The following is a 27,071-nucleotide window of genomic DNA, read 5'->3' as shown; positions in this document are numbered from 1 at the left end:
CATCCAATTAGATCATGAAGATCAGATCTGAACCACCTCATGAATTCACGTGCACAACATTTCCATGTCCTTATATTTCCTTATCATGTAATGGGATGCTGTTCATTCTATGATGGTTCTCAGAGTAATCCATTAACTCTCAAAAACCTTCCACCAACTGATTCTGCTGCTGTCCACCTACATTTGCAATAGCTAATTAACTTGCCCAATGACATATCTTTAAGAGCTGAGATATTTTAAAAAAAACATGTGGACACTGGGAGAATGTGCAAACTTCCACCCAGACAGCACCGGTGGTCAAGATCAAACCTGGGACTCTGCCTCTGTGAGGCAGCACGACTATCCACTGTGTCATCCTCCTTTAAATTTAACATTTCCAGCAGACTTCACTCCAGCTCATCAGGACTCTCTTAAAGTTCTAACAATGATATAAAAATGGTTGTCCCAGAAATCAGGAACATTCAGATTAATCTTCAGAAATAAATCCATGAGTAAAATATGAGCAGAATCAGAATAAATAGTATATTTATTATTTTCCACATTTGAATTGGTTTTAAAAATAATGAAGATGGGAAAAGAGGTAGTTTGGCTATGAGGGAAGAGGAGGAGGTAGACATCACCATTTGGCTCTCAAACCTGTGCCTCAAGGGAAGACTGCCACTTCCAAGATGTCCTGATTTTGAAATATACAGAATTAAAACCCCTGCATAATCACTGCCTGATTACTGGATTATGGAGGGTAACAGTACAGGAAGCACTATAGCAATGTTCATTAGAGTACACAAAATTGCTGCAGAAACTCTGCAAATCACACAGCAAGAATAAAGATACACAACTAACATATGAGCTTCAGCCCTTCATCAAGGTAGGAGCAAGGTGCAGGCAGAGAGCTATTGTCCCCACCCCCACCCCCTATCACTTTTCAGCTTTTTCCTCGTGCCCTCCCTCCAATATCTACCTATGACCTCTTGCCCATGGGTCTCTGCTCCTCCTACTGCCCCTCCCTCCCACCACTTTATTCAGACACCTGCCTGCATCTTGCTCCTACCTTGATGAAGGGCTCAGGTCCAAAACGCTTGGTATGTATCTTTATCTTTGCTTCATGAAGAAAGCTGTATGGATTTGCTGGGTTTCTCCAGCAAATGTGTGCAAACTATAATCACAGAGTTTCCAGGCTTTGTTGTTTAACTTCGTAAGTAGTGTGATGAAGTACCTCAATGTTGGTGATGAAGTCACTCCAATGAATGTTGAGGATGGAGCGGAGACAACGCTGGTGGAAGCGTTCTAGGAGCCGTAGGTGATGCCGGTAGAGCACCCATGATTTTGAGCCGAACAGGAGTGTGGGTATGACAATGGCTCTGTATACACTAATCTTTGTGAGGTTTTTCAGTTGGTTGTTTTTCCAGACTCTTTTGTGTAGTCTTCCAAAGGCGCTATTTGCTTTGGCGACTCTGTTGTCTATCTCGTTGTCGATCCTTGCATCCGATGAAATGGTGCAGCCGAGATAGGTAAACTGGTTGACCGTTTTGAGTTTTGTGTGCCCGATGAAGATGTGGGGGGGCTGGTAGTCATGGTGGGGAGCTGGCTGATGGGGGACCTCAGTTTTCTTCAGGCTGACTTCCAGGCCAAACATTTTGGCAGTTTCCGCAAAACACGACATCAAGCGCTAAAGAACTGGCTCTGAATGGGCAACTAAAGCGGCATCGTCTACAAAGAGTAGTTCACAGACAAGTTGCTCTTGTGTCTTGGTGTGAGCTTGCAGGTGCCTCAGATTGAAGAGACTGCCATCCGTGCGGTACCGGATGTAAACAGCATCTTCATTGTTGAGGTCTTTCATGGCTTGTTTCAGCATCATGCTGAAGAAGATTGAAAAGAGGGTTGGTGCGAGAATGCAGCCTTGCTTCACGCCATTGTTAATGGAGAAGGGTTCAGAGAGCTCATTGCTGTATCTGACCCGACCTTGTTGGTTTTCGTGCAGTTGGATAACCATGTTGAGGAACTTTGGGGGGCATCTGAGGCGCTCTAGTACTTGCCAAAGCCCTTTCCTGCTCACGGTGTCGAAGGCTTTGGTGAGGTCATCACCTTTGTTGAGTGTGACTACACGTCACTGAATATCCATGTCTCCATTAGCAGAGACTAGCTGCCTTCCAACTTTTAGAGATGATAAAAAAAGGAATAAATATCATCCATGATAGCATTCAATATCTCAAAACTGCCAGATGTAATGGAAAGTGAACACAATCCAATATTTTGTTACCTATTTGTGCCCTAAACTTGCAACTAATGTTTGAGAGGAATATGCAGAGAGCTATGAGCATTTGCTGATTCATATAACAACAGATGTCCATAGTTACCTCCAGAAATGAGAATCCATGGGAAGTTTGATCATGATGGGTAACTGGGCCAGTGGACTGAGAACTATCTGTGCCATCTGTTGACTCCATTTCACAGCTTGCAGATCTTGGTTCCTGGAGAGGGCATGGCTGTTCGCTGGCATGGGTCGCCACTGACTGTGGGGACAAAGACTTGCTTCTTGGCCAAACAACTGGATCAATGGAAAAGTCCTTATAGGTTGAAACTGGACTACAGCTGTAACAGAACAAAGTTCAAACAGTCAAGAAGTGACTTAATGAGCAATGGCTTATGAAGGTAGAAGGAGTTTTTAATCCTTTCTGTACCTTGCAAGTGGCAATTTCCACCTATTAGTGCTTTTTCATAAGGCAGTATGTTTAAGAGATATGCTTGGGGACCTCATGAAAACCCTTTCTGCTTCACAGGTAAATTCATCATACAAGTTTTAAGATAATCTGAGCAGACCTTATCTCTTCAATAACATTTTTTTCACTAATAGCAAAATGATTTTAAATACAACTCCCACATATTACTCCCCAAACCCACTTCCATACACACATTACCCACCCAATCTTTTTTTCATTCTGCTCTCCTGAATGGTGTTGAATTAAAACACAAAGTATAATCATTGCCTCTCTCAAGAAGCCATTTTTCATTTGTGGCGCAAGAGTGACTGGCAGACTATTCAGAAACCACTGCAGCCATGATTGATTCCTTCATCACTAACATATCCAAAGGGAGACAGCTTTTGAAGGAACAACATTTCAACAAACTTGTTTTCCAGATCCATTGAAAAGAGGTAGTTATTTCTCACAACTCCACAAAGACCAAGATCAAATCTGAAGCTGAAAGATTTTAGAGGTTTAAAGATACCAAAACACATCAGAGGATTCTATGTCATCTCTTTCCCACAACCTTCATGCAAAATTCTTCTTCAAAGACCAATGAGCATTAATTTGCTCTCCCCCACCCCCCCCCCCCCCCACCCCGCGCTACACAAAAGGTGGCATTGAACAAATGCATCATCTGTTTGGCACTTGCTAAATCTCTAAGAGCTCTTCTGCAATTATATACAGCAGTGGAGACAGGGCAACAGAGCACAGCTGTGCACCAATTAACAGTTTGAGCAGCAGAGTCCAGCAATTCAAAAGAGGCACATAATTTCATTCACAGCTCCATATCCTTATTCAAAGTATGTCAATACCTTTGCACAGCCTTTGAGCACTTACATTGTGTCTCTGCAGACTTTTGGCTCATTGTTTTCGTTGCATGGTTCTGCCTCGTCATATGTGCCGGACCCTCTCTCTTCACAGGTGCCATAGTTGTCTTCACATGCATAAAACTGGCCTTTCTCCTGCACAAGGACATCAGTGTCCTTTGCCTTTATGGTCGGACTTGTGCAGCACTGCGTCACCCTGTCCTGAAATGAAGGTGAGAGGATTAGAAGAACCAAACATTGTCCTGCATTACACGATGGATCAGACACAGAACCAGGTACAATCAAAAGACATATATGGATAGGAAGGGCTTAGAAAATAGGGACCAAATGCAAGTAAATAAGACTAGTCCACAATACCAACTTGGTGGGCATGGACGAGTTGGACTAAAGGGCCTGTTGGATGCTACATGATTCTATGACAAACAGCATTAGTCAGTTAGTCCATGTTAGCGTATGTTTCACATGCACTTCCTTCTATTTTTCCAACACATCCCTCTTTTCCCTTTACCCTAGTATGTTTATCTTATTCATACGGTCAACTATTTCCAGTAATAATAAATTATTCATACTAATTGCTGTCCGAGTAAAGAACATTTTTCAATATGTATAATGACCTGGCATGATGGACAGGCCCCAGAGCCTTAACATTAACAGCACATGACACAAACTAAGAAACTTAATGTGCTGGTAACTGCCTTCATTAAATCATGTCAATTTTACCGGTCATAGACATTCCCATTATTCCACAAATTCCTTTTCCCTTTCTCTCTGACTGAAACCCAATAACATCCTGAAATTTGGTTGTTCTTCAAGTCGGAACTTGTACTTCCGATTCCAAAGTAAGAATCATTGATGAAAACATTGAACAGTTCCCATCTTTGATTGCATACAATGTTCAATGCATTAACATTCTTATCTACTACAACCAGCAAGGTACTTCATTTAAAAAAAACTCCCAAAAATGAACAATAAGCTCCTGTCTTGGTGATATTGAGAGCAAGATTGTTGTTCTCACATGACCCAACCAGATACGCAACCTCCATCCTGTATTATTATTTCCAATTATTTGGCCAACAATGGTGGAATTGTGGCGACCCACTTACCAGCATGCAAACTGGCTCCCAAAATGGCGGACATGCTATGGAAAATGCAAGAAATTGATCTGCATTCAATACAGGTTTAAATCTGGGTTGATGACATCACTTCCTGTCCATGTGATAGAAGCAATGATGTATGCAAGCCTGGAGGTGAAAGCAGCATTTATGTTGACTTTCCAGCATATACATCAACTCAATGACGTATACAGCGATTCCACAACGTGTACACTGATGTCTATAGTAGCTCAGTATAGAATGCTTTGCAATAATATTTGGACCTCAACATGGAAAAATTTTCTTCGATGTATGGCGTGGCTCTGAAACTGCCAACATTTTGGATTTCATAACCACGTGTATGGTTTGACCAAGCAGAAGCTCAATTCCAGTTGAGGCAGATAACATCACAGTTCACACAGAACTATTATGTAGCAAGTGCCCTGGATCAAGAGACAGCATGGTGAGTTTCCGATTTTCTACAGCAGCCTCTGGAGGAAGGCAAGTATATGGTGGTCAAGAGTCTGCTCATCCATACCTTTGGCCTCTCGTGACATGAGCGAGCAGCCATTTACTTCACTTGGATGGCTTGGGAGATTGAACCCCTTCTGCACTCATGGATGAAATAGTGGCACTAGTGGAAGGGCATAGGACCTGCCTCATGTTCTTGGAGCTGCTACCAGAAGATATCCACGTGCTGCTGGCCGATGAGGATTTCAGTGACCAACAGAGAGTCACGCCCCATGCTGACATTCTATGGTGGTCTAAGCAAGAAGGAGTGACATCCGTAGGACGGGTCACCAGATCCTGCTCACAGCAGCAGGACCATGCAACTCCAACATTAGATAGGCAGCAAGGTCAATCAAATCCATTGTCAGACTGCCAGTTGGCCAGGAGACAACAGGATGAAGATAGCATCCACTGGTATTTCTACCATAAATGATGGGGTGCAGAAGCTTGCCGCTGCCAACCTCCCTGTTTGTTCGGGGCCAGCCGTCACTAATAGACATTCTGGCCGGCATTTATACAGGGGCTGAGATCAGCATGCTTCCCTCTTCAGAGCGCATCAGAAAACCTGGGCCATCATTGAAAGCCAAAAACTGCAGTACTATCCAAATATTTGGCACATGTAGGATCCCGCTACAGTTTGGTGATACTAAGTTCACGTGGACATTCACGTTGGCCTCGGTCGCTCAACCAATACTGGGAGCTGATTTTCTCAGAGCACATGGGCTGCTGGTTGATCTAGAGGGACGTAGGCTCGTTCATACCCACACTTTCCAGACCTTTGCTCTAGGTGAGGCCAAGCTGCCAGCCCTGTTACTCTTTCAGAGAATGAATTCACCAGGTTGTTGGTGGAATTCCCCAAAATAATTATGCCACAATTCACCTTGGCAATGCTGAAACATGGGGTGCAGTACTACATACCCAACCAAAGGGCCACCGCAATGCCCGAGCTCGCAGGCTCCCTCCAGATAAAATTCATCTGGCCAAAGAGGAGACTGAAAGGATGGAGGACATGGGTTTTGTACAATGGTCATAACTCCTGGACAACCCCATGGTACCCAAGGCCACAGGCAGATGGAGTCCCTGAGGTGATTACTGCAGTTTGAACAAGGTTATCGCATCGGATCACTACATTTACAGGACTTCCCGTCTAATCTGCAGGGAGCCCGCATCTTTTCCAAGGTGGACCTGGCCTGGGGGTATCATCAAATCCCGGTCCTCCTGGATGACATTCCAAAAACGGCTATTATTAAACCCTTTGGCTTTTTTTAATTCAGAAGGTTGCCTTTTGGGCTCAAGAATGCTGCGGAGACTTTCCAATTTTTAAATGGACAGAGTTGGACGCAATCTTGACTTTACCTTCATATACCTGGATGACATACTTATTGCTAGCCAAAGTCGTAATACGGAGCAATAAACAAATTGCTTTAGGGTCGAGCAAGCAGCATCTGTGGGCAAAGTGGTGTGGGGGAGAAAAGAAGAGGTCAAGATTCAGCTTCAAACTCTTAAGTCTCAACCAAAACTGTCAACAATTCCTTTTCTTCTTCTTCTTTTGCTGCTTGATGCACTAGGCTTTTTCAGGTGTATTCTCAGTTAAGAATGCACCTGAAGAAGCAGAAGTGTCCCTTTAAATTGCAGTTCAGGTGGCAGCACTGGCCACCTGAAAGGACAGCTGCGCCGGGATGTGCATCTGAGCGCATTCTGGCTTCTGTCCCTTGGGCTGTCAATTCAGGATGACTGGCTGTCAGCTGGGACAGCTAGCACGGGCTATCAGCGCGGGCACGTTCCGCACGGGACGTCCCCACAATGATCCCGATGCCCCACTCGCGAATTCAGTCCCCACACTGTGGGGTGACCGGCGCTGCCCCACTCTCTCCCCACTCACGGGCTGGAGCGATCGGCGGGGCAGAAGGAGGCGCTTGAGTCGGGTACCGGCATTGTTTCGGCCAGCCCCCTTCTCCCCCGCCAGCCGCTCCAGCCCCCTTATCCCCACTCCCGAAATCAGTCACAATAGTGTGGGGACTGATTTCGTGAGTGGGGAGAGAGAGCGGGGCAGCAGGATCAGTGTGGGGACGTCCCCGCGCTTACAGCCTGCGCCGGTCGCCCGACAATGTGGGGACTGGGAGAGGAGCTGTCAGGCACTGGCCAGCTGACTGTCATCTAAATGCAGCCGCTTTTAGGCTGCCACATTCAGATGGGTGGGGAGGCCTCTGTGCCGTGGGGATTATCCCTCTTGGAAGAGGGTTACCAAACTCGCCTTCCAGGCGCCTCCTGTACATTCACGTGGCCTTCCCACAGCCGCATTTTGCCAAAATATATGGCTTTACAAGCGGGGCAATTGGCCACATGAAAGTGCCTACTGAGTTCCTGTGGTAGTTTGCTTTTTTGTTGTGAACTATTAGTGTTAGTAAAAGAAGTTGCAGCATATCCTAACAGTGCTTTAATGTAGAAACAGCTATGCATCAGGATTAACATCATACAAGGAATGAGAACACAGCCAAATTAAAACCAAAACTGTTCTGATCAGTGACGGATAATAGCAACTGCTTAAATTTCAGCACAGATTTAGAGAAATAAATACTTCTATTAATATAATTTCTTGGCAAATATCCGGGTGTTCCAAAATGCTGTGCAGCCAATAAAGCACTCATTGGTAAAATAAAGCACACAAGTGTAGTCACTGTTGTAATATAGGCAACAAACCAGCCATTTTTTTTTGTACACACAACATTCCCACCAACAATCTTCAAATGACCAATTTTTAACAATTAAATACTATCTACAACAAATAACTTAATGGTTGGATAAAGTAAATAAGTAGAACTTCCACCCCAATTCATTTGAAATTTTGAAAACTTTCAAACTTTCACAAGAATTCAAGAAAGCAAATGCATCCAAAGCTAAACATGAACTATGTGAAAAGGTGATACAAAAACAAGGAACTGGTTAATAATGACAAATCATAGCAGTGGCTCCAATTCAAATCTACTGAATTAGCCGCAATGTGCATGATATATCTGAAAGGGGTGTGAAAGCCACCCTGTTAATGCTAATTTTATTTTTATTCCTACCCAATGCCTTCAATTGCCTTTGTTATCCCTGTTAAGGGAGCTTTGGGGGAGATTCATAAAGTTATTTTTCTCCCAAAAAATAAATTTGAAAGCAACAAATTTAAGGACAAGGGACGTATCAATAAAATGTGGAAAACTAAAATAATGTTGCACATTGTTGACAAAACTAGTGATAGCACAGGAAGTGTTTTCAGCTTTTGTTACACATTCGCGTAGCTTCCTGATCAGCCAGCAACAATACCACAAGACAGCAGCAGACACTTGCAAGATTCAGTGTCTGTGCTCACTCCACATAGGCAGTAGCAATTTACCAAATTAATTCTCCTCAACACTGACTTGAGTTTAACCACATATGTACTCACAAATATATCTTGCTATAAAAAACAAACCTGGGGAAACTCGACAGTTAAACAGTGTATTTGATGGAGCATAGATAAAGATACATAATCAAAGTTGAGGCTTGAGCCCTTCATCAAGGTAACAGCAGTGCTTCCAAACAGCTAGTTCCAACCACTGGGAATGGGAATTCCATTTGGTGCAGCTGAGCAGAGCACAACTAAATTATTCAAAAGCAAAATATAGTCAAATGGTTTTTTGGTTATCTACATTCAAATTTTGTTGTTCAATAAAATAGACCTATTTTATCTGTAATACAATCCTAAGACACAGGAAGTTATGTGCCCAAAATCTACAGTGGCTATCAGACCAATCCCTTCAATTCCATACCCCTCACTGATCTCCTGGTAACCTATGTCCATTAATTCCACCTTGATTCTTCCACCACCTTACTACACTAGAGGTTATTTATCGATTAATCTACCAACCAGAGGATCAATAAACAATTTGGTTCTATCCTTCATAATCTTTGGAACTTGTATTGTGTGTGTAATAACACATAAATGCTGGAGAAACTCAACAGATCAAACAGTGTCTTTATGTAGCAAAGGTAAAGATACATCACCAACATTTCATACTTGAGCCCTTCAGCAAGGTGTGGGGGAACATGTTCCAAAATGCTGGTGATGTATCTTTACCTTTGCTACATAAAGGCACTTTTTGACCTGCTGAGTTTCTCCAGCATTTGTGTGTTTTTTTCATTTACCACGGTGTCAACAGAATCCTGTGTTTTACCCTTGTGTGTGTAATGTCTCTTTTCTAAGGTTATATTTGCATTTTCTCTTATCAACCCCAGTCTGGCACTACTTTCCTTAACGTCCTTCCTGCCATATGGAACTGAAAACTAATATATACATAAGCCAACATTTAATACTCTGCTGCTAACCAATGAAACACAGCTGCCAATCAAATGCTAGGGCACTGTCTTGAAGCCATAGCATTTAAATTCAAAATTTAATTAAACAATTCAAAACATACACTAAATTATGTAGAATATGGAACACAGATGAGCCAATTTTCAGCTGCAGGCATGAACAGATAAAGAAAGTAATTTAATTTATAATCGGGGTCATTAAACGTGCAAGGAATACTGGTTCATAATCTTAAATGATCACAAATCTTGTTTCTGAGAGTGGTTCATACCAGACTTATTGAGAGCTTTGACCTATCTGAAAAATATTTCTGCATTAGACAATATATTATTGGAGTGTGCCATTAGAGCATCCCAACACTCAAGAGCAAAAGGCCAATTTATTTCCCATCCTCTTAGGTTTTGCTTCAGCTAGAATGCAGAAACATATACTGAACTATTACCAGGAAGTACAACATTATAAAATAGCCATAAAAGATGGACAATACAAACCCAAAATAACATCCATTTTCCCCTATGGACAGAATTACTACAAATTGTAAACAGGCTACAAAACCCCATCAGCCTTGTTATACTATTCATCAAAATCAATCTTGTTCTGATTGTAATCTCAATCCATATTCTCACCTACCTCTGGTACTCTTTCACCACCTTGTAGTTGATCTATACACTATTTATTTGGCTGCAGCAAGTAAGAATTTTGGTGCATCTGTACAAATGTATATGACAATAAGCACTTGTTACTTGAACTAATTATCTACTCTCTTTTTGCCCATTTGTTGATATCCCCTGAAGCCTCTCTGCAAACAATTCCTGATCCACACTGCCACCTAGCTTATGTATTCTGATGGTTATAATTCAAAAAAAATCTAGTAGATTTGTCTAATATGATTTCCTTTTCATAATTGATGTTAACTCCGGCCAAACCAATTGCAATTTTTGAATTGCCTTGGTACCATTTCCTTAACTATAATTTCCCTGCTGTTGCTCCTTCCTATCAAAGATGAACCCACATTGACTTCAGTTTTCCCTTTCAACACACCGCTTGTCTGTTTTTATATTTCTTGCTTGCTTTCACTCAGAATTCTACATTCCCTTCCATTATCAACAACTTGGTTCTCTTTTATTGAAATCTGAAATTTTCCCCACTCTCAAGTTAACTGCTATTTTTGCAACAATTTACACCTTGTCCTTTAATTTAATGTTGTCTTTAACGTATACCATATCACTTTCAAATTAAATGTACATTTCTTGAAAACAGTGTAAAATTTTAAATTTTAGTTATTGTTTCTCATCTTATCTTTTAATGTATTTTACAATCTTCCACAGCAAACTCAGACATTATGCTTTTGTAGTTTATGATAGTAAAACAAATGCAGCACACTTGGTTGTAGCAGCCACTCTGACTCCAAAAAAAGGTGAAATCTTGTTCTATTCATCTTGTCTATGATTGAAAAACAATACTAAATTCCAGGAATATTAAAACCTATTGGTATACCAAGCTAGAGGACCAGCACATGAAGGTGCTGAGTGAATATAACTTTATGAAGACAGCAACCCCCAACACCAATGACTAAAACTCAGAGAAGAGGTTGTCAGAAACAGTGTTCAAGGAAGCAGAGGTGCATTAAGCGTGTCAGACTCAAAACAAATTAATTTAGGCCTGCGCTCCCAACAATTTTAATGCAAAATATGCAATCTCTAGGAAAATAAACTGGATTGCCTGAAGTTGCATCTGAACCACAGGGAAGAGAAGAGCTGCTTCACTCTGGTAACAACTGTAAATTATGGAAACATGGCTCCAGATTCTACTCTAAATTCAGCCATCCAGCTAGAAAAAGGTTGGTTTTGATTGTTTAAGTGAATGTTGTGTACTGGGTATTGTATGTTTTTGTGTGTCCATCATGATCCAAAGGGACACAGCTTCATCAGGTTGTTAATGTACATCAGATGATAATAAACTTGAACTTAAAACTTTATTTTCAGATCTAACTAAATTGGTGTGTGTGTGTGTGTGTGTGTGTGTGTGTTCGTTCTATCTTTTATATTACCCTTTTTACACTCATCTCCGATTTATACTCTATTGCGCATTACCGCAACTGTTCAAATGCTGATAACATTTTTCTGCTCTTGATATTTTTGTTAGCCCACTAAAACTGAGTGGGTTTCTTGCCTTCATTCAGTTTATGAAAATCAGGACTATGTTTTGCACATCTCTTAAAAAAAATTGAATATCCTGGAAAAAAAATCAATTCCCAAGACTTGTCATCCCACAAAATGACCGTAAAACATATAATACTCATGAGTTTGTAATTTATTTCTCATAATTTACTCATGCTTATAATTTATTTCTATTTATCTCATTAATGCACCTTATTTGTTTCAAGTTCTGATTCTAACTGGAGGTACTTCTGTGTATCTCATGCTCTTGTGTATTAATGCGCAACAGATACCATTTTGCTACCCTACATAACTTTGTTCTTTATCTTCACCTTTCTAAATTTCACTTCACTTGAACCAGTGAACACCCCCCCCCCCAATAACTCTTTATCCAACTGTTTATTAACATCCCAAGTTATTAAATTTGTTACAACACTAATTCTAGCTCATTCTTTCTAGTAAGTGCTAGCAACCATAAATTGAAGCCCATTTCTCCTCCAAGGACTGAATCAGATGAAAGGTGATCAAAGTGAGGCATTAACCATTTCTCTCTGATCTGCTGATTATTTCTTCTGTTTTTATGTCCCACATCAATCTTTTAGCCATACCAATCCAACTTTTGATATACCTCTAAAAATCTTTGTGGTTACCTGGATGTTACCTGCAATTTTTTTTAGTGTACTCTCTATTAACACATGTCCTGCATATCAACTGTAGATGTGGTTTTACTCCACTCAGAGGTGAATTACACTCGTTAACTAAACATTGCAAAGAAACACTTATTGGAAGCATTAATAAATGCAGCATTGCCATTTTTAACATTGCCACAGAAGAGAGACCATTTTAAAAAAACCTCTAATTTCAACATCCCATCTGAAAGACAGCATTTAACTCTCAGTTAAAATCTATCTCAATTTTGTGCTGAAGTCCCTGAGAGCAGCTTGAAGATGCAGCCTTTTAAGTAACAAAAGTGGAAGGTTGCACCAGAGTAGGGGTGAAAACAAGTAGGAAAATAAAAGTGGGTGTGAAAGAAACACAGGATAGCTAAAGTAAACAATGAGCCTGTAATCGAATGTTCAAGAGTGAGGGACAGGGGCATGATCAAGGGTCTGGAATAGGACCAAGGTGAGGGAGGAAGGGAAGGTAGGTAGGGACTGTGAAGATTATTGCAGGATATTTTGAAGCTAGGGTATCAAAAACCCAACTTCCAGATGCTGTACATTAGAAATTCAGAACCTATGTAAGAAGCCATATTGGAGCTGACCAGGTATAAGGGATGGAAAGAATAATGAGGTGGAGAAGGGAAAAGAGTTCAAAGCAAGTGTGAGAATTTTAAACTGAAGCATTGTTCAGCTATTATTGAGTAAGGACACAGCCAATTGGGACTGAATTTTGGACAACAAACAGTTAGAGAGAGTGGAATAAAGGATACTAGCCAGAAAAAGGTTAGAATAGTTGATGGTGAAATCTTCAAAATGGGAAGAGTTGGGAGTTGTCATAGAGATAGAAATAGAAGAACCTTGCAAAAGTACAGGTAAGTGGTCTTGAAGCGCAATTCTTCAAAGTTAAATGTCATACCAAGGATGCAAATTTTCATATTCAATTTCATTGCCTAAGAGAAGGATGGAATCAGTAACTTAGTATTGAAGCAAGTTATGGGAATTGAAAATGTTGGCTTTGGTATTTGCAATTTTCAGTGAGAAATAATTGCTGCCATCCAGTACTGGAAGTCTAAAAAACAGCCCGGGCAATTTAGAAACAATGAGTTCAGAAGAGTTGGTGACAAGGTTCAATCAGTGATTATGTGGAAAGAGATGGTGCATTTTTAGTTAAAATTTCTGGATGACAAACAGGGCAGATGGCACAGGGTAGATCCTCGTGAGACTCGAGAGATGAAATGATTTTGAATCTGAATTTATTGTCATGAACACGTGTCACGAAATTAGTTGTTTTGCGGAAGAATTACAGGTGCAAAATTGCTAGAAATTACATTTTTTTAAAAACAGAATTAATAAATTAGTGCAAAAGAAGAGAAAAGGTCATGTCTGTGGATCATTGTCCATTCAGAAATTTGATGGCAGAGGGGAAGAAGCTGTCATTGTACCAATAGATAATACTGCGATGGGAAGAACAGCTATTGCTGGAGAACATCTAATTACGACCAAATGGGTACAAATGGAATCAGGTGATGTGTAAAAAGACATGAATAAAATGGTCAAGTGTATCAAAGGTTCTGGACACAATGCAAGGAAGAGACAGAAGGATCATCATTATACAGATCATCTTGCCTAACACCTCCTCTTGTCTGTCTGTTTACACCCATGTAGTGTGAAACTTGGTACTCATTTTCTTTTTATACACATGTAAAATGCACACCATTAATGTCACATTCATGAGAGGCCATGCAACAGCTGGTATGGGGAATGGAAGTAATTATACTGTTTCAATCTACAGAGGTTGGGGCAGAGGATAGAAAAGAATTGCCAATATTGTCTTTCAAAATCAAGAACCAGTTTTTTTGTTGTCACTGCCACTACTGGTGTTTTTATGGTCCTGGATGAATTCCAAACTCTGTGATTCCCTTCTGTAGTATTTAACAACCTTGATAAGGAATGTTATTTTTCTCCCCCCACCACCCCACACAGGGAGTTGTGGGTTCCTGGAATGCATTGCCAAGGGTGGTGGTGGAGGCTGGAACTACAGGGGCATTTAAGAGACTCTTGGACAAGCACATGGATGAAAGGAAAATAGAGGGTTATGAGGTATGGAGGGTTTTGTTTTGTTTAAGGTATATATAGGTCTGTAAAACATTGTGGGCTGAAGGGCCTGTACTGTGACGTAACATTCTAAGATACATAAGGGGCTGGGTGATAGCTAACTCAGCTATCCAAGTTTTTTTTTGTTGAACTTCTCTCAGAATTCCCAAAAATGTATGTCCAGAAAGAAAGTTTTAATTTTTTTTGAGGTAAATGGTGAGCAAACAGTGCTAAAAATCCTGATAGAGAATTCCGGAACATTTATTTCCATCAGCGCTGGCTCCTTATGAGGAGAGAGGTCATAAATACAATTTAATCAATCTTTAAAAAACTTCAAGAATCACAAACAATTTTGAAAAACTGAGGTGGAACACTGTATAGCTGTCAGCACTGTCTGTATGAATGTACTGTGTGGTTTGGCTCACCCCTGCACCCGTGATCCCTCCCTCAGAATCCCTGTAAAGGCTGTTACTCCCAAATCTCTCCCTCAATACCTGCCTTGGAACCGAGCCAGCAACACGTGAGACATGCTGATCATTTATGGTGATTAAAACCTATTAATCACTACTTCCAGTCTAATGTGGTTAATCGATAGTGCAACAAAAACCAAATTCAATCAAAGACGATGAATTGTTCCCATGGTAATGCAATATGTTTCAAAATAAGTAACTTATGGTTTAATGCTAATACCCTCTGGCTCCAGCCAGATCTAATACTTGTTGTGTCTTGTTTTCCATCATTAATGACAAGGAGGTAGCTTGCAAGACATGGAAAACCCATGAATCTATTCAACAACAAACATAAGTCCTCATATTTCCAATTAAATCAATTATTCAATCATAATAAAGGAATTCAATGGAATGTAAATGAAAACAGGTATTCTTTCTTCTCACCATCTATCAAGAACTGCAGAAACCAGAAGGGGAGGGGACCATCTTGCTTATCTTCAACCTTTGTGCATGATTGTGAGGCAGTTTAAAAAGATGTACAGTGACAAATTTAGAAATGCATAATTCTGAAAAAAAATGTCATGGTCAAAGGTGCATTGCAAATTTTTTAGATGCCAGAGCTCACCAAAAATGGTGACAGGGAGGTCTCATGAGCCATGTAGTATTTGCCATTGTACAATTGACAGCAAACTGTAGGACTACAAAGTAGGACTACAAAGTAGGACAACCGGTTGTGGAAAAAACAGGTATATCCAGAATAGTGAATAGTGCTTAATAGAAAGGGGGGGGGGGGGGCACCGCTGCCGTGAGTGGGCCTGTGAGGTGCTGGAGCAACTTGATGAGGGACAACCGGTTGTGGAAAAAACAGGTATATCCAGAATAGAGAATAGTGCTTAATAGAAAGGTGGGGGGGGAGGGGGGTTGGGGCCACCGCTGCCGTGAGTGGGCCTGTGAGGTGCTGGAGGTACCGACCGGAATGGTGCTCCAGTGAGCTCTGGCAGCACTGCACCCCTGGTCATTGTGTACACCCATGCACATACACTTCTCTGACAAACCCACTCCCATATGCCATATATATACCAGGAAGGCTGAGTGCCTTATTCTTGAAAATTCCAAGGATAATAAAAATACAAAAGAAGAGTAAAACCATTAATCTGTCCGCATCAGTGACAGGGGCAACCATTTCAATTCTGCACTCCATTCCCGCACTGACACGTCTATCCATGGCTTCATGTACTGTAAAACCCAAACCACCCATAAATTGGAGGAGCAACACATAAATTTTTCATCTGGACACTTCACATTGACTTCTCTGGTTTCTGCTAGCCTACTCCCTATTCTCCCTCTCATTCCCATCCCTCTCTCCTCCTGCTCTCCACCCCCCTTCCCTCTGTTCAAAGAGCTCTTCCCCCTCTCTTTGTTTACTGGTGCCCCTTCCTCCCTTATCCACCTATCACCTTCTGCTGATGGGTCTGTGCTCGCTCCCCCTTACCATTTTGTTCAGTCACCTGCCTACATTTTGTTCACACTTTGATGAAGGGCTCAAGCCCGAAATATTGGTTATGTATCTTTATCTTTGTTTGGCCTGCTGAGTTTCTCCAGCATTGTGTTTTAACTTATAATAAAAATAAACTGATTTTAAAAATTGACTCCTCATGCCTTTTCCTTCCAATAAACCATTTACATTCCAATTTATTTATGCTATTCAAGACGACAAAAAAATACATCCAAGAAAGTTCCCCAAAAAGAGAGGCCTGCTGAAAATATTGTGAACTTTTCTAATCTTAAATACACATTACACACACCTCCACTTAATATTAAAGGGGGATTAAGTAGGTTAGGTAGGTTAAGTAATAAAGTTTAATTCTGTTGTCTTGTTCAATTATAATTAAAAACTACTTTTGTTTAAGTAACCCTGTGTTGTGGTGCATATTTATTGCTGTTGGATTTTGGGGTCCTCTGGGTTCATAACAATGGGAAATATTAATGTAATTAAGTAACAGCCACAGTATGTAGAAAAGTTGGCTGATTATAATATGAGTAGAATTTGCTGACTCCAAAGTCTGCTAACTTTAAAAACACAAAGAGGGAAAATATTTTCATCCCCAAACTGCTAACTTTAAAACATTAAGTCCAGAGAGAAAATATCAAGGTCATACATGGGAGTAACAGGAAATCAGATAGGAAAAGTTAGACAGGATGATGTAGGGGGGAACCAGAGTGGCAAGTGATTTATTCTGAGACAGGCAGGTTACAAGATAAGTGTAGCGGAAGGAGAAGTGATAAGAGTACCATCACTGAGAAACAAGCCCAGGATTAGCAAATTGGTACAAAACATCAATCCAAGTTAAACATAGAGAAGTAACTGAAAATCTGTATAAAAAAAGGGCAGTCTGAATACTTCTAAATATTTACTTTTACTATGTATCTAACTGCAAAGTATCTAACTGCAACCATGTACCATTTAAGGGTGGCAAGAAGTGAGGTGTAGTGTGTGATAAGAATTTGACAAGTCAGGGAAGGGGGTTAGAAAATAATAGTGGCAGAAAATGTCAGAACATCTGGTCTTGAGACATGATTAGAAAAGTAAATAAGTAATACTAAGCAATAATGGTGGCGAATTAAGAATCAATGTGAAGCCAAGATAAGGGTCATGACAGATTGAACACCAAGGTCAGAATTTGACATAAAAGAAAGGAAGCATGCTGTGTTCAGTGAGTGATCCGTGACTTGTTCTCTGGTTGCTTCAGCCTTTACTTGCAAATAAAGATTTAAACTTCTTGAAGAATTCTCTGTGTTGCCTGACTTGTTATTGGCCTCAGAAAACTACGACAGAATTGGTGCAGTGAGCGGGGTCAGAAAGAGACTCATCAGAAAAGGGATGGCTGGTTGAGAGCGCTTCAAGTCCCTCGGGGATCTTCTCAGAACCAGCAGATAAAAGGGTGGCCATCCACAAAAAAAGGTAAGCGGTTTTCACTTTAAATTTGGACTAAAATCTGTTGGGAATGGGAGTTCTCCGGGGGCACAGGTGTGCCAAACAACAGTCAGAGGGTCTCTCTGCTCCAAAGAATCTGCTGACAAATTGACCTAAAAGGAGGCTCGGAGAATTGATCAGGAAAACTGTGCAGTGGAGTAAGTAGTAATAAGGGGTAGAGTTTGATTAAAGGAAAAATTTCACGTGCTGTTGATAAGTCCTCGTGGATACTCCCCTAGGTATACAGGTGGTCTGCATGGGCAAGGCATCCTGTGGATACCACCCTAGGTAAATAGGGGTCTGAATGGACGAGGGGTTCTGTGGATACCACCCCAGGTAAATAAAGGTCTGCATGGGATTAATTGGTCAATTTAAAACCACAAAGTGTTATGGATAAAAGTAGAAGTAGCATTGAAAATAGCAGAGTAACTGAATGAAAAACTGTGCTGAACAAACTAGCACAATGAATAAAGCAAATGCAGTTGAGTCTGAAAAATAGGGGGAAAAAAACAAAAAAGCTGTCAACCCAGTGGCCAAGGGAAGGCACCTTTGACATATACATGTGTAATGAAATGGAATGAAGGTACTAATCGAAAATTATAAGTCTAAAGATAATTCAAAAAATGAGAATGAAAGAGGGAGCAGGAGGTGGAGATACTGAAGTTTTTCAGAACAGGAGACTGGGGAAAGCGTGTCCGGCAGTGAGGATAACTAAAGGAGAGAGTAAAAAAAAAACTGGAGAAACAGTCTGAACAGGAGGAGAATCAGGAAAAGAAACTGACATTATGTGGAATAAATGTAACTCAGTGTTGTTATTATTCAACCTTGATACAGGGATATTGGGGAGGGGGCGACAAGAGGTGTGATTTACCTGGTATGTAATGGTGAGTTACCTTGTATGTAGAATAATAATGTAATCTTTTAGTTCAACTTGTTTTCTCGAGTGGATAAAAGTTGATGCATCCCTTTGTTAAATAGAGACCTCCGGAGACTGCTTTCAAGGCTGAAAGCAGTAAGGGTTCTCTCAGGTTAACTTGGTGTCCATTAAAGAGTTAACTGTATCAGTTCTGTGTGCTGTGTTCTTTGCATCGGGAAGTGGCAGTTTCAATACATTTGGCAAACCAGCCAAGAGTCCGAGATTGAGGAATTCTTACTGGATGGAGTCAGTGACTGGCTGAACTAGCATCTAAAGACTAAAGAATGGGCCCATTTCACACTTTCCTGGTACTTCTCTTAAGGTCTTGGATCAATTGATCCTTCCCTCCCTATAGCATAGCTCTGACGGACTCCAGATGAACTACGAGTGTCGCATCCTGAGCCCACAGAAGATAAGGGCCTGAGGATTTGCCCGATGAGGGGATAAAAGTACTGTCCGACATAACGTGTTGTCCTAGTTCTGACGCCCTGCTTTCAACTGATTTTTAAGAGGGGAAATTCCCAACACTAAGGCCAGGACACCCTGAAGTGGGTGCAGAGGAACAAAAGGACAATATGGGACAAGTGTGCGATAAATCAGGAGAAAACACTCCTGTGGGTAAAATGTCGGAAATGAGTGATGTGGGGATCCCGGGACAGCCAATGTATTGTTTATATCTGAAATACGGGAAAATTTTAAATTAGACAGTGAGTTGCGCAACTCAGAAAACGGTCGGAATTGAGCAGGAGGCCAGAAAAAGACTGGCCAGGTAAATTTATGATAGAGTTAAAAAGATAATGATACATCAGAAAAGGGACCAGGAAGAAGAATTTATAATGGTAGTAATACAGCCGTGGCAAAACAACTAATGTGGAGAAAAGAATAAGAGCTGGAGACATAATGGGAGCCACAGGGGAGGAAACTTTGGGGATCTCAATTACATGTCAGGAATATTGATTGATAAAGTGAAGTTAATAATGATTGGCAGCTCCTGCCCTGTCTGCACAGTATATTTTTTAAGGCTGAAATTAAACTTTTCTCCACGTAAGACATGTAATAAAAATTACATTTAAATAAGGAACAAATCAGCACCAACTACATAATGTGAAACTGATTTAGCATCTCAGATTAAAGAGATGATAATTACGGTTAAAATGGTAGCACATTCTCTCAGGCGCCGAATGGTTAACAAACAGAAGGTGAAAGAATAAAACCCCGGAGACCCGATGTCTTGCAGAATGATGAGATTGAGGAATCAAAAGATTCCTTGTGGGCATGGCCACCCTCATATGTACTCTTAGCAGCCACAGTGACCAGACCCGTCTCACTAGTTACGATAAAGAGGGTTTCTGACTTAGCTTTGATGCAAAATTGTTGCTCATTTTGGGAAAAAACAAACTTGAAAAAGTTTGCCTCATACTTTAATTGACAGTAGAAAGACTGTGCATGAGTGAGGAAGAAGGGGTTAAAGAGCTTGAACTGAAAGTTATCTGCAGTAATTTGAAACCTGCCTTCCAGAGAGCTTCAACCATGCAGCAATTTCACAAGCTGTTGGGCTTTAAAACTAACAATGAAGAAATGGTGTTCCACTTCTGTAGTGTTTCCTGGTTCTAACTTGTATAGAAAGAGTAAAAACAAATCACACGGAAGAAAGAATTATTTAAAAAAAACTTCAATGTTGCTTAAGACTAAATTCCCATAACAACCTAGAAAAGTGGTGATGACCTTTGGGCCAAGTATTAAAGAGAGTTGAGGTACCTTTGAAACCCAGAGTAAAATACATCCAACATTTAGGGGAAGCTCTCCTGATGTCTAATCCAATAGACAGCTCCAGCACTTTTGAACTATGAATCTTTCTCTTAGTAAATTCATCTGACCTTCTATGAGTGAATTTCAATGAACTCGATGACCTTTTTAAAACTACCTTGTGAAAAATACAGAAATGAAGTAATGAAGATGGACGGCTGCCTTCTATCATCCAGTTTTCCCAGGAATTTGAATTGTTTGCCCTGGTTAGAGCCTACATGATAGGGAAAGGAATATTTATGTCCGCACCAGAACTCTGGACCCCTTGGGAATGCTCGTGTAGATGCTATTGCAAAAGCTGCTGTTAGAAACGGTCCCTTCACCATTTATTCAGAAAGTGATCAACTACTTGAATAGAACAGTCTTCTCTGATATGGGGATGAAGCACAAGTTCACGGGTACACTCCTACCATTTCATTAAGCTCTGTAAACAGTAGGGGGTATGCCAAAAATCAAAATATGAACTTCCCCTGCTGGACAATTTCTGTACCAAATGCAATTTCTTTTACTTGTACTGGTTAATTTTATATATACATATATATGCAATAATGTAGATTGACTAAGGAGGAGGGGCATAGGAATGGGATCACTAATCTAAGAAAGTAGAACCTTCCAAAGGAAGGGAGGTATTATCTGCCTACAAAATAATCCTGGTAAAGAAATTGAATGCCTACCATTTGAGTGTATATGGATTGATTTTATAGAATTAAGTATGTAACTATAAGTATTGTCTTGTTATTATTGATTTGCCTGGGTCCTTAAAGAATAAATTGACCAAGTTGTCAGCAGAAACTGGGTTGAATTGGAAGGTGTATAGAAAGCCACCCACACTTATTTGATCAGATAGATAGTATGACTAGAGGAAGTTGCCAGGGTAATCACTTCTTGTTTAGCACAGTCAGCATATTTCTTAAATAATAGAAAACCTCTTGTGTTTTGATGGTCTGGGATGGGAATTTGGGATAGTAAAATTGAAAGATGATTTGCCTTGTATAGAAGAACACTGCTGTGAACATGATTTTGGGATTAAAGAAGGATACTTCTCATGCTTGAATGTTTGAATCTAACTTGAGGAACTCAGGTGGTTTGTGGGGATGCTGCTCGGAAAAACAATGAGAAAAATATAAAGTAAAGATTGGAAAAATCACCCGAGAGAGAGAGAGGGAGAGGGAGAGAGATGTGTGTATATATCCCAGACAATGGTACCAACAAATGTACCGAGACCCCACCACATGTTATCAGTTAAAGGAAGCCTATGTATTACAGGAAACAGCCTCCCTGCCTTGGTTGCCATTGAGATGTTAGGACCCCTTGTCATCCCATGCCCAGAAAATGCTAGAGTCAGAAGACGGATCACCGCCGAGGAGTGTCAAAGGAATTTGTGTGGACTGTAACAATCCTGTTACCCTAAGGTCGGACATTGGATGGAGATCCTCAGCTCCATATCCCTTGGAAAATCAGATAGGGTGGTGGCTGCCGAGAATCACAATCATCTCATCTGTGGCTAACAGTGTTGGGCAATGTGGCTGTTAATTGAGAATTGGTACAATTGAGGCTTTTCTCACACAAACCAGATATGCAGTGGGTTATCACTTTGCTACCCAGGGTGGTGTATACTCGATTGAAGGCGATAAGTACATTACAAAGGTTACAGATGAATCCTTCAATATCTCAGGGGTGATGCAAGATATTCATAATCAGTAGACAGTTTTAGACGGACCGAGGGGCAGAATGGATGGCTTGCTTGGCTAACCTGAATATTTGGAGGATCATGGGGGGGGGGGGGGGGGGGTCATATATCTTGCATGCAATTGTGATATTAGCTAATTAACAATTATAAACCAAAAAAAGACCAATCTAAGAACAGGAATATACCATTAAAGTGAATATTAAATAATTTAGAAGTATCAAAGTGAATTAAAACACAAAAAGGAAGCCTGATGTCTAGATTGAGGAGAGGCTCCATGAATGATACGGACTGGTACAGCATCAGCAGATGGCTTTGGAATGCAGGCAGTGCAGATAAGAAATACATGACAAGTTCTCTGTTTAGATTCCCGGGGAGACTGGGGTTCGAATCAAAGTGGGGGGGGGGGGGGGAAAGAGTGGGATAATCAGATAATCCCACTGGCAGATACTTGGTGATTGTGCAGTAAGGAAGGAGGGCTGATGTATTGTTATAATCTGCACAATGTGCAAGATACACAAGAAGAGTGCAGCACGGCTGAGAATAGTGTGTGAGTCTTCCTGGGTCTTTTCTCCCATCTCAGACATGAAGGGACAGGTTTTTGGCTCAGTGGCCCAGGGAGTGGGTGGGAGATACTTTGAAGACTGAGCATGAAATTTTGCAAATAACCCAGTTTTAGGGATAGCTATTGTAGTTTAATCTGACCTTTTATGTGTGCAAAGGGGGAAATATATGGAAAATATAACTTTATTATCTGCAAGGTTACACAAAACTGCTAACTTAACAACACAAGTCCAGAGAGAAAACATCAGGTCATACATGGGAGTAATAGGAAATCAAATAGGAGAAGTTAGACAGGACAAGATAGGGGGAACCATAGTGGCAAGTGATGTATCATGAAACAGTTCGGTTACAAATGTAGCGTAAGGAGAAGTGATAAGAGTACCATGACCAAGAAAAAAGCCCAGGATGAGCTAATTGATACAAAACATCAATCAAAGTTGAACATCGAGAAGTAACTGAAAATGTGTAATAAAAAAAAAGGGGCAGTGTCTCATAGCAACAGGCGTTTTTTAATTACGATATACATTTACTTTGTATTGCTACAATTATTTTTTTATTACTCCATATAAACATTTATTTTTACTATGTATCTAACTGTAACCATATGTATCCAATTAGCAACCCTGTGTAACCATGTACCATTTAAGGGTGGAGAGAAGTGAGGTGTAGTGCGTGATAAGAACTTGACAAGACAGAAATTAAAGGGAGTTAGAAAATAATAGTGGCAGAAAATGTCAGAACACCTGGTCTTGAGACATAATTAGATAAGTAAATAAGTAATACTAAGCAATAATGGTGGTGAATTGAGAATCAATGTGTAGCCAAGATAAGGGACATGATGGATTGAACAAGGAAGGTGACATAAAAGAAAGGAAGCATGCTGTGTTCAGTGAGTGATCAGTGACTTGTTCAGTCTTTACTTGCAAATAAAAATTTAAATGTCTTCAAGAATTCTCCGTGTTGTTTGACTCATTATTGGCCTCAGAAAACCACCACAGTCACTCTATGATTTACATCCTTCATAGCAAATGAAGCTGTAAATGAAGTGAATTATTTATTATTAATGGGCAACGAACCATCACTTGCAAAATCACTTTTAGAATTGCCATTGAACCAATTCTGAGAGTTCAAATAAAGGCTTGGTATCTACCAAGACCTCCAGAAACCATTGTTGAATAACTGAACAGAAAAACCTGCACAAAGAAGAGCACCAACCACTCATTCAAGGTGGACCAACTCAAGGCATCCACTACCATGTTACACAAACTGATCTATATCCAAGATGAAATAAACATAAATTTGCATGTATTTAAACAAATCTCAATGATCTAAACAAAGTTATGATTCTCCTCCAGCATTTCCCAAAGCATTTTCTATCTTTGTATTCCTTCTGAAATGTTTGTTTTGCTGCCAATCCACATAACTACCAGAGAACAAATGAAAAGAATGACCTGCTTATGTATTTCTATTTACTGCTGTTGGTAGGCGGCAACATATGACCTAATCTGTAAAATATTTATGCACAGTGGAAGAAAAGGTTTTCAGCAAAATCAACCCAAGAACAGATTGTTTTCAATTGTTAAAATTATGGGCCGAACCCAAGGCATTCCAACTTCTGAAACGGTGCAGCTATAATTGTAAATAAAGCTGTGTTTTGATGAAATGTCCACTCAATATCTAGCAGTAATCAAATGAATCTCATCTTAACTGTATAGCTATAGCTAACTTGCTACAGAGAAGACCTGTTCTCTTCTAACTGGGCCTGTTCTCTTCTAACTGGGCCTTTCCAACGCCTAACTGAATCACATCCCGTTTACCATCGGGCTACGTGAAAGAACTGTTCATCAAAACATTTAGCCTTTGCCATTGAAAGTGTACCACTTAGTCATGCACAGTGTCAGGTCAACTACCAAAATAGAATGCAAAACAAAAAAAAACCATACATAATAGTCAAATAAAGATGAAAATGAAGAATTTACATTTCTGATTCATTTTCATGATTTCAGAACATCCTAAACCATTTCACATCCAATTTAAAAAGCCAATTAAAACTGTGATGCAGGGAAACATTGGAGGCCCATTTATTTTTATTTTTTTTTTAAAGCCTCAACTATCAAAGACGTAAAAGGCAAAATCATCTGGTTTAAATGTTGTAAATCACAAATAAGTGCTGGATGGAATATTAAGACAACTACCTTGCTTTTTACTCAAATACCGGGTAAGGCCCTAGGGTTTTGCAATGAGCTGTGGCTGAGGGTTCTGAAAGAAGGCACTTACTCAACCTCCGTGACAATTGTAAATACAGCCACCCGACTCAGAAGCATGTAACCACTGATCTAAGGATAACACTTCAACAAGCAATCCAGATTTCTCCATTCAAACACATTCTGCAACATTCCAGATTAATACCTTAAGTGGTTTGCTTTATCGCATTGTGGATAGTGGTTTTTAAAACCAGGCCCATTGTCTCACCATATTTTTGCCAACCAAAATTCTTTCTTTGGCTTGGCTTTGCGGACGAAGATTTATGGAGGGGTATATCCATGTCTGCTGCAGGCTCGTTGGTGAAAATAACTTTTTGATAAATCCCATTTACCAGCACTTAGCTCTAAGCTTTCTCTGCATGTGATTCAAATGCTCGTCCAGATAAATATTATGAGAGTACCTGCCTCCACCACTCACCCAGTGCATTCCTGACTCCATCCATCATCTGAATGAAATGAAATATTATTCAGATCCCCTCTAAACCTATGGCCTCCAGTTTTAGATGCCTCTGTGGTGGAGAAAAGTTTCCTCCTATCTATCCTGCCTCTACTCCTCGTCATTTTTCATATCTCTATCTGGTCTCACCTCAGCCTCCTGTGCTCCAAGGAAAACAAACCAAGTTTCTGCAGTCTCTCCTACATTCCATCCTGAACAATACCTTAGTAAATCTGCTCTACTTCTTACCCAGTACAATCATACATTCTATTGTGTGGTGTAAAAAATAATCCAGCTGTCATCTAACCAATGTTTTGTAATTTGCATCACAACCTCCCTGCTCTTATTTTCTATGTCCTTATTAATAATGTCAAGTATTCCAAATGCCTTCCAGAAATCTTATCTCTTGGTGCTGTTACCTTCTGGAATCCCTGGACTTTAACCCAGAGATGCCTCTGTTCCTTAATAATATTAAAGGCCCTATCATTCATTGTATATATCTTGCCCTTACTTGATCTCCCAAATTAATAACCTCTCATTTTTCATAATTAAATTTCACCTGTCTTTGCTCTATTATCTATTCAATGATCAATAGCATTCTGTAGTCCATTACTATTCTCACTATCAGCAAGACTTTGGTCTCTTGCATCCCCCTCCGTACACTGTGCAAATCCAGTCTGCAAAAAGATGGGGTAATTGTCTCCTCCCCATTATATTCACCTCAAAGGCACATGTGTTTGGGGGTTGGGGGTGATATTCCAGTCAAACAGAAAGATCTGACCAGGGTGCTCCTCTCATCACCAGCTAGGCCAGATTCTGGTGCTTGTTAGTAAGTTCAGGCGAGAAGGTGTTCTGCCAGATGATCTGATCAGTCTGCTCAGAGAAACCACCCTAGAGCATCCATCGGTACTCGTTTCTCAGTGTCCACTGCTTGATGGACTTGTGGTCAAACATGTTTGTTTTGAAAAACCTTTCCATATCGGATCAGTAATGTGACAATGTCTGACTGCGACACTGTGTGGCAATGGGGTCAGGGCCCATCCTTCACAACACCTGAGACATAGAACCTCAGCACAAAGCACCACTTTTGTCAAATGTCCCACTGAACAGGTTATTTTTATTTCAAAAATTGATTTATTCACAATAAAATATATATGAAGGAAAGATATCAACCACATTTTGTTACCTCTTAGAAAAATTCAAATTGGACAGACAGGATCATAAACCCATGCTGTGTATGGCACATAGGACACTGAATTCAGTGGCTAGCAAAGATTTAAAAATCTGTCAGGTCCCAGCAATGTCCTCCTTTGGTTTCCCATGGCATCTGGGATAGATCTCATTAGGTTCCCTACATTAATTAACCTCTTAATCATGCCAAGGCATCTATAATGTACAACTTGTATTTTGTAACTGTATAAAAATGTTACTTACAAAATGACAAGACTAATTAGGTTAGTTAAAAAGATTTATGATAACCGTTGTGTATAAGCCCACCCTGCTGTCCAGCATGATGCCACGTCATGATGTCGCCCCTCCATATGCCTCAGTA

The 27,071-nt window shown here is 40.4% G+C and overlaps 1 protein-coding gene and 1 long non-coding RNA gene across 3 annotated transcripts in view; one reads left to right on the top strand and one right to left on the bottom strand.

The window, feature by feature from the left end:
• LOC138761161 (uncharacterized) overlaps window positions 1-15,638 on the top strand; it is a 149,172-nt gene extending 133,534 nt beyond the window's left edge. For both annotated transcript variants that reach the window (XR_011356147.1, XR_011356148.1), the window contains one exon: window positions 11,213-15,638. This is a non-coding gene — a long non-coding RNA (uncharacterized lncRNA). The remainder of the gene's footprint in view (window positions 1-11,212) is intronic.
• The window catches only part of LOC138761154 (uncharacterized protein KIAA1671-like), a 245,816-nt gene that overhangs the window by 24,038 nt on the left and 194,707 nt on the right, over window positions 1-27,071 (bottom strand). Inside the window, exons 6-7 of the mRNA XM_069932843.1 lie at window positions 3,582-3,772; window positions 2,355-2,589 (exon numbers count right to left, since the gene is read on the bottom strand). Of these exons, the coding sequence (XP_069788944.1) occupies window positions 2,355-2,589; window positions 3,582-3,772 (426 nt within the window). The remainder of the gene's footprint in view (window positions 1-2,354; window positions 2,590-3,581; window positions 3,773-27,071) is intronic.

This window comes from Narcine bancroftii, chromosome 4 (genome assembly GCF_036971445.1).
Source record: "Narcine bancroftii isolate sNarBan1 chromosome 4, sNarBan1.hap1, whole genome shotgun sequence".
NCBI classification, from domain to species: Eukaryota; Metazoa; Chordata; class Chondrichthyes; order Torpediniformes; family Narcinidae; genus Narcine; species Narcine bancroftii.
This window is presented reverse-complemented; position numbering and strand designations above follow the sequence as displayed.